Source organism: Nicotiana sylvestris, chromosome 9, assembly GCF_000393655.2.
Source record: "Nicotiana sylvestris chromosome 9, ASM39365v2, whole genome shotgun sequence".
In the NCBI taxonomy this organism is placed as follows: domain Eukaryota; kingdom Viridiplantae; phylum Streptophyta; class Magnoliopsida; order Solanales; family Solanaceae; genus Nicotiana; species Nicotiana sylvestris.
In genome coordinates, this window is record NC_091065.1 from 140,435,767 (window position 1) to 140,450,776 (window position 15,010).

General features: G+C 41.0%; 1 protein-coding gene across 1 annotated transcript; it reads left to right on the forward strand.

Moving 5' to 3' along the window:
* Nucleotides 1-8,810: 8,810 nt before the first annotated feature.
* LOC138878319 (uncharacterized) lies at nt 8,811-9,194 on the forward strand. The gene has a single exon (XM_070157986.1). The coding sequence runs from the start codon at nt 8,811-8,813 to the stop codon at nt 9,192-9,194; it is 384 nt and encodes a 127-aa protein (XP_070014087.1).
* The last annotated feature ends 5,816 nt before the right edge of the window (nt 9,195-15,010 follow it).

The window sequence follows — 15,010 nt, forward strand, 5'->3', positions numbered from 1 at the left end:
AAGTTGCGACAACTTTTGTCGACTTTTGTTTCATAACTCGTTTGACTTAAAGACTTATGATACGGATATTATATGATTAAAATAACCTTAATACATGACCTCTTGAGTGTATTAAGCACCGCTAGATTTACCTGAAAATATGAGTTACAACATCCTTGATTCATTTAACTTCTAATACTTGTTAATCACCCTTATACACTCTTGTATCACTTAAGACCAATAGGATTGACTTCTTATCATCTCAAAGATAATTCCTTCTTGGATTTATGTTAACTAATATATGGCATGAACTAACACATGTGGATATGGGTTGTAACAGCCGGGCAGTGACTCAGGAGGTGATAAAGATGAAGGCGGAGCCCTCGGAGGGGAAGAAATTGTCAAAAAGGGGTCACTGAAGGACCCATAGCTTTAGGGAACGACCTTTGGTGGAGACATCGAAGATGTAGGCTCAATGATAGATTAGGATTCTATTCGATTCTCTCTTTGTAAGGGTATTTTCAAGACTTGTAAACACCCCCCTGGGGGCCATAAGAAGGCTTTTTGTTTCCTATCCCTTATTTCTCTTTTGTTTTTCGGAAATACTATGCAATGTATTTTAACTTTTGACCCAAGGTCCCAGACCTCGGGTTAGACCCCCGGGCTTTGCTATTGTCGGGCGACCTGGCTTTTACGTATCCGGCCGGCACGACCTTTGATATTAGCGCTGGTGATAGTGACTTGTACGTATTAGGTCGGCACGCCCTTTTAGTATAAGCTGTCATTTGAGCCTTTATGCTTTTGCTCTTAGCATTTTTATTAGTTTAGGCTCAGTCTCTGAGTTAGATTTTGACTCGAGTTCATTTGAACCTCATGTTTTAAAATTTCATGTTGGCCCTTAGGCTCTTACGTGTCGGGTCGAAGCGACCTTTTATGTGGGCTAGCGACAATGGCTCTTACGCCTTGGGTTGAAGCAACCTTTTATGCGGGCTGGCGACGATGGTTCTTACGCCTTGCCCTTAAGCATATATAGTTAACTATTTTGGGTTCAGTCTCTGAGTCGGATTTCGACTCGAGCTCATTCGACCCTCAAGTTTTGTATTCGTGCGGGCTGGCGACAATGGCTCTTACGCCTTGGGTCGATGCGGCCTTTTAGTGTGTGTTGGTGACAATGGCTCTTACGCCTTGGGTCGAAGCGACCTTTTATATGGGTTGGCGACAATGGATCTTATTCTTTGCCCTTAGGCATATTTGGTTAACTATTTTTTCTTCAATCTTCGAGTCGGGTTTCGACTCGAGCTTATTCGACCCTCAAGTTTTGTATTCGTGTGGGCTAGTGACTATGGCTCTTACGCCTTGGGCCGATGGTGCCTTTTAGTGTGGGTTGGTGACAATAGCTCTTATGCCTTGGGTCGAAGCGACCTTTTATGTATGCTTTATTTTTCCCTCGATAAGGATTTTTTGAAATAGTGTTTTCCTAAATCTTCGACGGCTTAAGAAAAAGCCTTGATTGTTAATCGTTATATGGCGATGATCGAGCACCTCGGGATGTTTGGCTCGGAGGCTGAGTATCTCGAAGCCGGTGTTTTTAGGAGCTGACATGGTCGAAGCTCGTTTGTATGTATCGAGGGTAGCCTTTTTAACCGGTTCTTTTTGAAGTATATTCGAAGTAATTGAAGGCTTGTGATTTTGTAGCGACGGTCGGGCGTCCCCGAGTATTGTTAGTTTAGCAGGTAAACCCTTGTGACCAGAGTCATTTGTGTTCGGCCGGAGCCTTTAAGTCCCGAGTGAAGTAGTTTAGGCATCTATATTGAGGGTATGACTTTTTATGTATCTTACAAGTTCGATATATAGCCGAAACTTTGAGATCGAGTTTATGCCTTTAGTGAGGTCTTACAAGTTTTACATTCCTTTGAGGTCTTACAGTTTTAGATACCTTGTACAAGTATTGTTCATTCCTTGCTTGAGGTCTTAGAGATATTGTTGTTGCCTTATGTAGGACTTACGAGATCGAGGATGCCTGCATGTGGTCGTACGAACTCGAGTTTTGATAATTCGATGGGGGTGGCATTTGAAGGCAATCCCCGAGTCGTCGAGGGTTTGTTGACTCGGGAGCCATTACTTGTAAACTTGGTATTGCCTCATTGAGGAATTACGATTTTGGCGATTTCGACCCTGAGGTCATGCGATCTTTTAGATTTTGGCATCAGTCTCCGAGTGTTCGGGACACCATTGGTTTTGGAGATATTTTATGATCTTGATGTTGCCTCGTTGAGGGCTTATGAGTTTGGAGTTTCGACCCGGGGGTCGTTCAGGTGTCAAATTGTTGATGCCAGTCTCAGAGTGTTCGGGACATTTTTGACAGAGGAATCCTTTTCGCTAAAACGTTGGGTTTCTTTTGAAGCGTGAAATGCTTTGATGAAAAGTGTTCTTCGATTACTTGGTACAAGTATGCACGTTTTTTCTGTTAAAAGCTTGGTTGCTCTATATGTGCACGTTTCATTTGGCCGTTTGGCACGGTACATTACTTTTCCTATCGAGGTCCTATTTGGGGTATCTTGGCTTTCCCAAGTAGGTGACCTTCCCGGGGAATGCCCCTAGTGTTCGATGTGGATTGCAAAATAAATCTTGAATACTTGTTGAGTCTCCTTAGGTGTTGTATGGCTATTGCCTCGTTAAAAGCCTTGCCAGTAAAACCCTTATTGGGACAAAATCTGGTAGAAGGAAAAGAGTGCAATGCATGCTCGAGGGTGTTCTCGGAATTTTCAATCGGATGCCCAACCAATAATATCGTTTTAGCATTGATATGTTCCAGTTGATTGGAAGTTGTTCACCCTCCATGGTATCGAACGCGTAAGACCCTTTGCCGATTACTTTGAGGATGCGGTACAGGTGCTTCCCAAATTTGGCCTAGCTTTCCTTCATTAGGGTTTCAGGTGTTAAGGGTGACTTTCTTTAGAACCAAGCCCCCAATTCCGAAATGTCGTAGTTATGTTCTCCTGTTATAATATCTTTCGATCCTTTGCTTTTGGGAGACCATCCAGACCAGCATGGCTTCTCGTTTTTCATCTAGTAGTTCGAGGACAATTGTCATGGCTCATTGTCCGAGCTCTAAGTGGTGTGTTGGAATCTGGCGCTCGGCTCCCCGATCTCTACTGGTACCAAAGCGTTGGCGTCGTACACTAGAGAGAAAGGTGTTTCCCCTGTGCTTGATTTTGAAGTTGTTTGGTATGCCCATAGCACATCGGGTAACATTTCTCTCCACTTTCCCTTGGCGCTTTCCAGCTTCTTTTATAAGTTTTGGATGATGGTTTTATTTGTGGACTTAGCCTGGCTATTTGCACATGGGTGGTAAGGCGTCGACAGGATTCTCTTGATTTTGTTATCCTCGAGGAAATGTGTTACCTTGCTCCCGATGAACTGCCTCTCGTTATCGCATGTTATCTCGGAAGGAATCCCGAATTAGCACATAGTATGGTCCCATATTAAGTTAATGACTTCTTTTTCTCTTACCTTCTCGAAGGCTTGTGCTTCCACCCATTTGAGAAATAGTCAGTCATAAATAAAATTAATTTAGCTTTACCTCGTGCCGTCGGTAGGGGCCCAACGATGTCCATCCCCCATTTCATGAATGGCCATGGCGATAAGACCAAATGTAGTTGTTCGCTGGGTTGATGAATCATAGGGGCAAATCTCTGGCATTTATCGCATTTTCGGGTGAATTCCTTAGTATTGTTTTCCATGTTATCCTAGTAGTAGCCTACCCTGTTTATCTTTCGGACCAAGAAATCGGCGCCTGAGTGATTTCCCCAAGTACCCTCGTGAATTTCTTGGAGTACATAATCTGTATCCCCTAGACCCTAATAGTATGTTAGGGGCCATCAAAAGTTCTTCTGTATAGAGTCTTGTTTTTATCGAGCGAGAACCGGGTTGCATTGGTTCGCAGGGCCATCGATTCCTTTGGATCCACAGGTAATTTTCTGTCTTTTAGATAATCAATATATTTATTTCTCTAGTCCTATGTTAGGCTGGTGGAATTAATCTCCGCATGGCCTTCTTCGATCACTGATTTAGATAGCTGAATAACAGCCCCAAGGAGCAGGTCGTCTTCTTCAACAAAGGATCCCAAGTTTGCGAGGGCATCGACTTTGCTATTCTACTCTCGAGGTACATGGACTAAAGTCCATTATTTAAAGTGACGTAATGCAACTTGGATTTTGTCCAAATACCTCTGCATCTTATCTTATCGTACCTCGTAGCTCCCATTCACCTAGTTCACTACCACGAGTGAATCACATTTTACTTCGATGGTCTCGGCTCCCAGACTTTTGGCAAGTTCTAAACCTGCAATTATAGCCTCGTACTTGGCTTCATTGTTAGTCAATTTTGTAGTTTTTATAGATCGTCTGATCACGCCACCCGTAGGTGGCTTTAGGACTATACCGAGTCCGAAACCTCTCATATTAGTGGTGCCGTTAGTGAACAATGTCCATACCCCGAAAGACGTGCCTGATTTCAGTAAAAGTTCCTTTTCTACCGCGGGCACGAGGGAGGGCGAGAAATTGGCCATGAAGTCCACCAGAATCTGGGACTTAATGGCTGTTCGAGGTTGATACTCGATATAATACCCCTCGAGTTCGATGGCCCATTTGGACAACCGACTCAATAGTTTGGGTTTGTGCAATATGCTCCGGAGGGGGTATGTTGTTAGAATGCAAGAGCTAATTGTTCAAGGTGTGGGTACCTAGTTTTGGCATCCTGTAGGGTCCGGCTTACATAATAAACAGGGAATTATGTACCTTGCTCTTCTCTAACTAGCACGCTGCTTACCGATATCTCGGATAAGACCAAGTATAGATATATTGTTTCATCCTCCTTTGGCATGTTGGCGTTCTGGAGTCCATCCGAAGTTGTTTTTCCTTTTGAGTAAAGAGAAGAAATGATGGCTCATGTCGGATGACCTTGATATGAATTTGCCCAGAGCCGTTATTTGCCTTGTTAGCCGTTGCACGGCCTTTATATTGTTTACCACTGTGATTTCATCGATTGCCTTGATTTTATCGGAGTTAATCTCAATCCCCCTATTTGATACCATGAAGCCTAAGAATTTTCCTGAACCCACTCTAAAGGTAGATTTCTCAGGGTTGAGCTTCATGTTGTAACTTCTGAGGATGTCGAATGTTTCTTGCAAACGAGTTAAATAGTCCTTTACACAGGGACTTAACTAGCATATCGTAAATATAAGCTTCCATAATTTACCTACATGATTCTCAAACATTTTATTAACTAGACGCTGGTAGCTAGCCCTTGGGTTTTTCAGTCCGAAGGGCATTACATTGTAACAGTAGGTACCATACTTTGTGAGGAACAAAGTCTTCTCCCTATCTTCGGGGTTCATCTGATTTTGATTGTACCCCGATTAGGCATCGATAAAGGTGAGGGTCACGTGGCTGGCCGTAGCATCGATCAGACGATCGATGTTAGGCAATGGGAATGAATCCTTGGGATACACCTTATTTATGTCTTTATAATTTACGCACACTCTTAGCTTATTTCCCTTTTTGGGTACCACTACTACATTGGCTAGCCATTAGGTGTACTTTACCTCTCTAATGGAACCTATTTTACGGAGTTTTGTTATCTTATCCTTGATGAATGCGTGTTTTATCTCGGACTGGGGTCTTCTTTTTTGCTTCACCATTTTAAACCTAAGGTTGACACTCAGTCAGTGGGAGGTTATTTTCGGCGGGATACCTGTCATCTCTAAGTGGGACCAAGCAAAACAGTCAATATTATCAATAAGAAATTGAATGAATTTTTTTCTCAGTTCGGGGCTTAATCCAGTTCGATTTCGATGAACACCAGGGAGGTGTTCGATCAAAACAACTTGCTCTAGATCTTCAATTGTCGATTTTGTTGCATCCGACTCTTCGGGGGAAACGAAAGTTTGAGGAGTGAGGAAATCTTCTTCGTCGTCCTCGGGGGTCTGTATGCTCCTAGACACATCCGAGGTCGGGAGTACGAGGGTCGACTTCTCCTGGTAAACCGAAAACATTTCTTTTGTTGCATGCTATTCTCCATATATGGTTGTTATGCCATCCTTTGCCGGAAATTTAATCATCTGGTCCAGAGTTGACGATACTGCCCTCATGCAGTGTATCCACGGCCTGCCAAGCAATGCATTATACCTTATGTCGCCATTGATGACTTGAAACTTGGTGTTCTGAACCGTACCGGATGCATCGACTGGAAGGATGATTTCTCCTTTTGTTACTTCGCCGGACATGTTGAAGCTGTTGAAGACCCGGGAGGTAGGTATGGTCTGATCGAGCACCCCAAGTTGTTCTACTACCCTTGACCTGATTACGTTGGCTGAGTTTCCTAGATCTACGAGCACATATTAAACCTAAATGTTTTTTTCAAGAAATGAGATTACCAGCGTATCGTTCTATGGTTCTGGCAAGGTCTCGAGATCATCTTCGCTGAATGTGAGGGTGTATTTGGCCATGCGGTCTCAGATCGGCCAAACCTCAGCACATCGTTCATATGATCACTAGGGGTACTGACGTTCCTCGAGGACCCGTGATCAAGTGCACAAAAGTTTCCGCTACAACAGAAGGGCAAATTCGGGGCCGCATGCCCGAGGATATACTAGCATTCAAGTAAAAGGACTTCGAGACCTTGTCTCATTGACATCGATGTGTTGGTAATCTCATTTCTATTGAATAACATTCAAATTATGCGTGTATTCGTGGATCCAGGTAGCTCGGCCAACGTAATCAGGATGAAGGTGGTAGAACAGCTCGGACTACTCAATCAAATCATACCTACCTCCCAAGTCCTTAACGGCTTCAACATGGCCGGCGAAGCAATAAAGGGGAAGATCACCCTCTCGGTCACTATGTCTGATATAGTTCGAAATACCAACTTTCACATCATCGAAGGTGACACGAGGTACAATGCGTTTCTTGGATGGCCATGGATACACAATATGAGGCCAGTACCGTCAACTCTTCATAAGATGATGGAGTTTCCAGAAAAAGACGGTATAAAAATGGTATATGGAGAGCATCATGCGGTAAAGGAGATGTTCGCGGTTCACAGGGAGGCACCAACTTCTATACCCTCCACCTCAGAGGAGCCGGAGGGCAAATAGACCCTCGAGGACGATGAAGAAGACTTCCTCTCTCCTCGACGTTTTGTTGACCCCGAAGACTCGGATGCAACAAAATCAACAATCGAAGAACTGGAAAAAGTTTTTTTGATCGAGCATCTCCCAGATCGGAAGGTATACCTAGAAACAGGATTACCCCCCGAACTCAGGAGAAAACTCATTCAATTTCTTATTAATAACATCAATTGCTTTGCTTGGTCACATCTATATATGAAAGGGATCCCGCCGAAAATAACCACCCATCAACTAAGTGTCGACCCCCGGCTCAAATCGATGAAGCAAAAAAGGAGACCTCAGTCTAAGGTAAAACATGCGTTCATCAAGGACGAGGTAGCAAAACTCCTCAAAATAGGGTCTATCATGGAGGTAAAATATCTCGAATGGTTGGACAATGTGGTGGTAGTTCCCAAAAAGGGGAATAGGTTAAGGATATGCGTAGACTATAAAGACTTAAATAGAGCGTGCCTCAAAGAATCATTCATGTTTCCCAACATCGACTGCTTGATTGATGCCACGGCCGGCCACGAGATCCTCACCTTTCTCGACGCCTACTCAGGGTATAATAAAATTCAAATGAACTCCGATGATAGGGAAAATACTTTGTTCATCACGAAGTAAGGTACGTACTGCTACAATGTGATGCCCTTCGGGCTAAAAACATACGGAAGCCACGTACCAACGCCTAGTTAATAATATGTTCAAACATCAAATAGGCAAATCCATGGATGTTTACATTGGTGATATGATAGTTAAGTCCCTACGCGTAGAGGACCATCTGACCCAGTTGCAGGAGACATTTGACATCCTCAGAAACTACAACATGAATCTCAATCCCGAGAAATGTGCCTTCGGAGTGGGTTCGGGCAAGTTCTTAGGCTTCATGATGTAAAATTGGGGAATTGAGATCAACCCCGACAAAATCAAAGCCATCGAAGAAATCACGGTGGCAAACAATATGAAGGTCGTACAATGGCGAACCGTGCAGATAGCAGCCCTGGGCCAATTCATATCGAGGTTATCAGACATGAGTCATCATTTCTTATCCTTACTCAAAAATAAAAACAACTTTTAATGGACTTCGGAATGCCAACGTGCCTTAGAGGAGTTGAAGCGATATCTGACAAGCCCACCTTTACTCCACACCCCAAAGGAGGATGAAACAGTGTATTTGTACCTGGCCGTATCTGAGGTAGCGGTAAGTGGTGTGCTGGTTCGAGAAGAACAAGGTACGCAATTCCCTGTTTATTATATAAGTCGGACCCTAGGAGATGCCGAAACCAGGTATCTGCACCTAGAAAAATTAGCTCTTGCATTGATAAGCGCATCTTAAAAATTAAAGCCTTATTTTCAATGCCATCGTATTTGTGTTTTAACGACATATCCTCTTCAAAGCATATTTCATAAGCCCGAGTTATAAGGCCGACTGGCCAATAGGGCCATCAAACTTGGGGGGTACGATATCGAGTATCAACCTCGAACGGCTATCAAGTAACAAATTCTAGCAGATTTTGTGGCCAACTTCACGCCCGCCATCGTGCCCGAGGTAGAGAAAGACCTTCTACTAAAAACGAACATATCTTTGGGGGTATAGACCTTGTTCATCGAGGGTGCCTCGAATGTGAAAGTGTCCAGACTCGGCATAGTTCTAAAGGTACCTATGGGCAGCACGATTAGGCAATCTATAAAAACTGCAAGGTTGACTAACAATGAAGCCGAGTATGAGGCTATGATTGCAGGTCTAGAATTGGACAAATGCCTAGGAGAAGAGGTCATCGAAGCAAAATGTGATTCCCTTCTGGTGGTAAATCAGGTAAATAAGAACTTCGAGGTTCGAGAAGACAAGGTGCAAAGATACCTAGGCAAAATTCAAGTCACATTGCACCGCTTCAAAGAATGGACTCTGGTGCATATACCTCGAGAGCAGAATAGGGAGGACGATTCCCTCGCAAATCTGGGATCATCTGTCAAGGAAGATGACATACTCCCCGGGGCTATTGTTCAGCTACCTAAATCGGTGATCGAAGAAGGCCATACAAGATGAACTCCCCTAGCCAGACATGGGACTGGAGAAATAAATCTATCGATTATTTGGATAGTGGGAACTACCCGCAGACCCAAAAGAATTGAGGGACCTGGAAACCAATGTAGCCCGATTCTTACTCAACGAAAACGAAACTCTATACAGAATAACCTTTGATGAGCCCTAGCAGTATGCTTGGGACCGAGAGACACAGATTCCGTGATCCAAAAAATCCACGAGGGCACCTGCGAAAATTACTCTGGTGTTGATTCCTTAGTCCGAAAGTTGATCATAGCAGGCTACTATTAGGATAGCATGGAGAAGAACACCAAAGAATTCGTCCGAAAATGCTACAAATGCCAGAGATTTTCCCTAATGATTCACCAACCCGCCGAACAACTACATTCAGTCTTATTGCTATGGTCGTTCATGAAGTGGGGGATGGACATCGTCGGACCCCTACCAACGACACCAGGTAAAGTTAGATTTATTTTATTTATGACTGAATACTTCTCAAAATGGGTGGAAGCGCAGGACTTTGAGAAGATAATAGAAAAAGAAGTCATTAACTTCATTTGGGACTCAAAATGTGTTGATTTGGAATTCCCTCCGAGATAACATGTGATAATGGGAAGCAGTTCAGCGGAAGCAAAGTCACAATGTTCCTCGAGGACCATAAAATCAAAAGGATCCTGTCAACACCCTACCAACCATGTGCAAATGGTCACGCTGAGTCCACAAAAAAGATTGTTATTCAAAATTTGAAAAAGAAGTTTGAAAATGCAAAAGGAAGGTGGAGAGAAATGTTGCCCGAGGTGTTATGGGCATATCAAACAACTCCAAAATCAAGCACGGGAGAAAAGCCTTACTCTCTAGTGTATGGCTCCGAGGCTTTGATACTGGTCGAGGTTGGACAACCAAGCGCCAGATTTCGACATGCCACCGAGAGCTCAAACAACGAGGCCATGACTAGAGCCCTCAAACTAATATATGAATAGCGAGAAGCTTCACTGGTCCGAATGGCCGCCCAAAAACAAAGAATCGAAAGGTACTATAACAGTTGAAACCCTAATGAAGGGAACCTAGGCCCAAGCTGGGAAGGATAGTATCACATCCTCAGATGATTGGCAAAGGGTCCTACAAGCTCGGTACCATGGAAGGCGAGCAACTTCCAAGCAATTGGAACATATCAATGCTCAAACGCTTTTACTGCTAGGGTGTCTGATGGAAGACACCGAAACATCCTCTAACTCAATGACTATGGAATTAAAAGTATGCATTGCACTCTTTTCCTTCGATCGGATTTTATCCCAAAAAGAATTTTACCGGCAAAGTTTTTAATGAGGCTACATCTATATGCTACCTAAGGAGGACTCAACAAGTATTTGAGGCTTCTCTCTAAACACCCTTGAATACTGGGGGCATCCCCCCAAGAGATCGCCTTGTCGGAGAGATCAAACTAATCCAAAGAGGGTCTCGATAGGAAGATGATGTAATAGGTCAAACGGTCGAATGAACCGTGTGCGCATAGAATACTCAAACTCTCAACGATGAAAACTATGTATACTTATGCCAAGTAATCAAGGAATATTTTTCGGGCCATGTAATCAAGAAGTTTGCTGTTTTCACAAAAAAATGGCCCCAGGGCCAGAAATTTAATGAACACTCTATCACATCCCCTTTTTCTACCCGGAAGCGCATAGGGGAGTTTTTCTAATTAAAGTGATAATAATCGAAATGAGATTATTTATATTTATGTTCAGAGTCACCACTTGAGATAATTTATAGTGTCCCAAGTCACCGATTTAGAATCCCGAATCGAGCAATTTTGACTCTATTTTACAGTCCACAAAAATCAGAAATCCGGGTAAGGAATTCTATTAACCGGGGAGAAGGTGTTAGGCATTCTCGGCTTCCGTGGTTTTAGCATGATCGCTCAACTATTATTATTGGCCTAATTATCTTTAATAATATATTCTTACCTATTGTGCATTTTTAACCTTTAACCTCATTTAATTATTTATGAAATTCTTCCGGAACAAGTTACAATTGTTGTACAATTGTTTATTTTGTACACATCGTGAATCATGTCACGGGAACCGTACCCACGATCTACAACATGTTTAATTTATTAACATTATTAAAAGTTATGGCCGGGTCACATAAATGTACCCTCGAATTTGGAAATTATGTATCACAACTACGTCACGGGAACCGTACCCCTAGCTATGATAATTTTTAGTATAGAGAGCCTAAAGCAAACTACAAAGGTTCATGATAAAAATCATAATCATATCACGCGAATATGTACATAACCACGATAATTTAATTAGAGCGCGCTTAAAAGAATTCTATTGTATTCACAATCATTTTTCTAAGTTTCATGCCTAGTGAGAGAATCGTGAATTCATGGAAATCGTTGGACCTATTTTAAATAATGCTCTATTTTGTAAAAATAGGCCAACTCAGTGACTTTCAACCAAAACTAATAACACCCAAAATATTGAAATACCAAAATACTAAGGCCCAATTATTTAACAAAAGATGATCTAATCAGTTATAACAATCCAATTCCTCTTATAGAAAAATCAACTGAATGGCCCAAAGCCCTCTTACTTCTTATTAGCTAAAGCCAAAATCTTTTTATACTACGAAAATTTCCACAATCCAAACATCCATATTTGATTACCCAACATTGGTTAAGCTAAGTAATTAAAGAATTTAGACAACATTCTAAAATTGATGCTCACAATTAATCTCTTATATACACATATTTAGACATAGATTTAGGCATAAACAATAGAGAGGAAATATTCTTGATAAACAGTGATTGACAACCGCATGAATAGATTAATAAGACATTTACCCAAATAGTTTTAGAATTTTTTTTAGAGCACTAACACTATTTTTACTAGATTAGTATGCCTATAAATAGGCAAAGGACGAGACAAGGAACTGCTGAAAGTTTGTGCCTAGAATTAAAACTCATACATGATTAAATACAATAGGAAGCGGAACATCACTTTTAGATACAAATGGACTTATGTATAGATAGCTCAAGTTTCATTAATCCTGACAGAATACCAAACAAAAAGAGCCAAAAGAAGTTTGAAAGGACATATGAATGAACAATTGCACATGACTGCTTTCTTTAGCTCCATAATGCACATATCTTTTCCGTACAAGCATATTACGTATCCAAATGTAATCCACAGATTCAAGAGAGGTACCTGGATACAACAAGTAACAGAAAAAGAAAATAGAGCTCTAAAATCAGCAAGTGACAGCAGAAAACAATAGAAGCAACATTAAGAAGATAGCAGGAAACCAACAATACTATAACCTTCAACTCAAATCAGTAAAGCCAGCAATATGGAAATAAACCATTAGACCATGTGAAGGAAAATCAGCTTGAACATCTCTTTTTATTTTTTTTCTATTTCCCTAGCTTTGATCTTAAGGAGAGGAATATCAGAAAATTGCACTGGAGAGAATTAGCCTAGGTATTTTATTGAAGATTTCCTCTGTAAAAAAAACCCTCTTTGTTCTGTGAGCTAAGAGTGCTTTTATTAGGGAAATAAAATTCAATCCCTTTCCCATATGCCCTCCCTAAATTTTAGAAAAAAGAATCTTTTCTTAACCAACTCTACAGTCGTCCCTCTCTTATCCAAATTTTAGCATTTTTTATGACTAGAAATGGACAGCTGGAGCTTTTCTACGATCTTCGTAAACAAACACTCAAAATCCCTATTTTTACTTTCCAAACAACCCCCTTCAAGCTCTGTTTATTACAAATAACCACCCCCAATTTGACCTAATTTCTAATCTTCAAATACCCTGAATTTCCATATTCCCTTATCCCTCTTCAAGTTCAGGGAACATGCGAATATAAGCAACATGAGCCAAATACACTATTTAACAAATAATTAATAACTTATGTATTTAAACTAATTAGACACAAATGAACTAACTAATTAGGCACTTTAATTAGAGTAGAATACCGTATTAAGATTTTACTCCGGCCAAAACAAAAAATAAGCCAAAACCATAATGTTAACCTAAACCACACAATTAACTACTAACTAACCATGATAAAATCCTAATATTCCATAGATTATGGCTAGCTAAATTTCTTCATTTTTTTCAGTCAAAAGAAAAGGAAAACAGAAAAAAACAGAGTAGAGAAGGAGAGAAGAAAAGAAAGGAAAGGAAGAAAAAAAGGAAAGTGAAAGAGGAAAAGATAAGCAGAAATACCTAGACTAGGCGAACGGACGGTTGACTCAGACAAAACTCCGGCTTTCTCCGATTTAAGCCAAAATTAGTGTTAATCGAATGTTCTTGTTGAGAACAAATGATTAACACAAGTTCCGAGCCAAATCGCTCTTGGAAACATTGAAGGCATGGCACTTAGGTTTTTTACTGTTACTAGATCTAAAATTGGTCGGATTTAGCCGAGCTTTTGGGGAAATTGATATAGAATCGAGGCTTAGGAGTGTGGGGGGAATGTAGGACGTGAATTTAAGGTTGTTTAGAGTTCTGGTGAGAGATGGGGGAAATAGGGGGGGTATCTCCGACACTTATAAGGAGAGGGGTGTTGTTTTGTTGTCAACCGTTAGATCAATGGATGATCAACGAATGGGCTTGATCGTCACTGAAACGATGCCGTTTTGGTGCCCGAAAATTAGACCAGTTGGGGTGGGCTTGGACCTGGGGAGGATCAGGGTGTTGGTCTCAGAAATGGTTTGTCCCAATTCCGGGTCCAAACCAAATTTCTTTCTTTCTCCTTTTTTGAATTGAATTGATTTAATTTCTTTTAATACAAATTTAAATACTGCTAAACTTAATTAAATCTAAATTAAGTCCTAAACAAAACCTAGCAATTGTAAAATTGACTTATTTATCTATTTCTAAAACTAAAATAATTAATTGATCTAAACCTAATAAAAACAAAAGGTACTAATTTATAAGACTATAGCTAAGATGTGGAATAATCTATATTGTTTGATTTTTATCTATTAATGCAATTAATTAATAACTTAAACCTAAAATGCAAATATCAACCTAAAATTCAATGCATGAAAATTTAAGTATTTTTCGGATATTTTCTATGCTTTTAAATATAAGAAATGCAACTAAAAATGCAGACAATTAAGCAGATATTCCCAAAAGTTATATAAAAATTTAAAATAAACTAAAAAAATCTATTTTATGATTTTGTAGGAGTATTTTTGTCGGCAAAAATCACGTGCTCACAGCTGCCCCTCTTTGCTCGGAAACACGAAGAGGTTTTGGGCAAAGATAAGGTGAGCGAATACGAGCAATTTTTGCCCGCTTAGATACTCCATGAGAAGCATTTTTGAAAAGTCTGACCGAACCTTGCTTCCAAGGTTTCCTACATATCATTGGTTGTAAAGGAATCAGGTCAGTATAGTTCTGGAAGTTTTTATAGCTGGGACTACCGGGAAGCTGTGATTTCTTTGCTGCTTCTGCTGCTACTGCTTGCTGAACTCCTTATTACACCGAAACCAAAATGAAAAGAAGCTAGTCAAATTTATGATCTAAGAGTTACAAGATTCCCGTCTATATGTCTTCAAGCTTGATCTTGAAAATTCTATAGTTCCGCCGCGCATCTTGAACTATTGACTCGCACTCTCGAGGCGAGCTTTTGTTATTTCTAACTTTAACTAACCCCATTCTTCAGGCGGGTTCCTGCTGTTGTCTTGGGCTTTACTCTTAAATGTATTCCCTCGTTCTCCAGGTGGGGCGCCTGCTACTTGACTTGATACTTGGACTAATTCGGAAACGAATTTCCTCGTTCTCCAGGTGGGTGTCTGCTA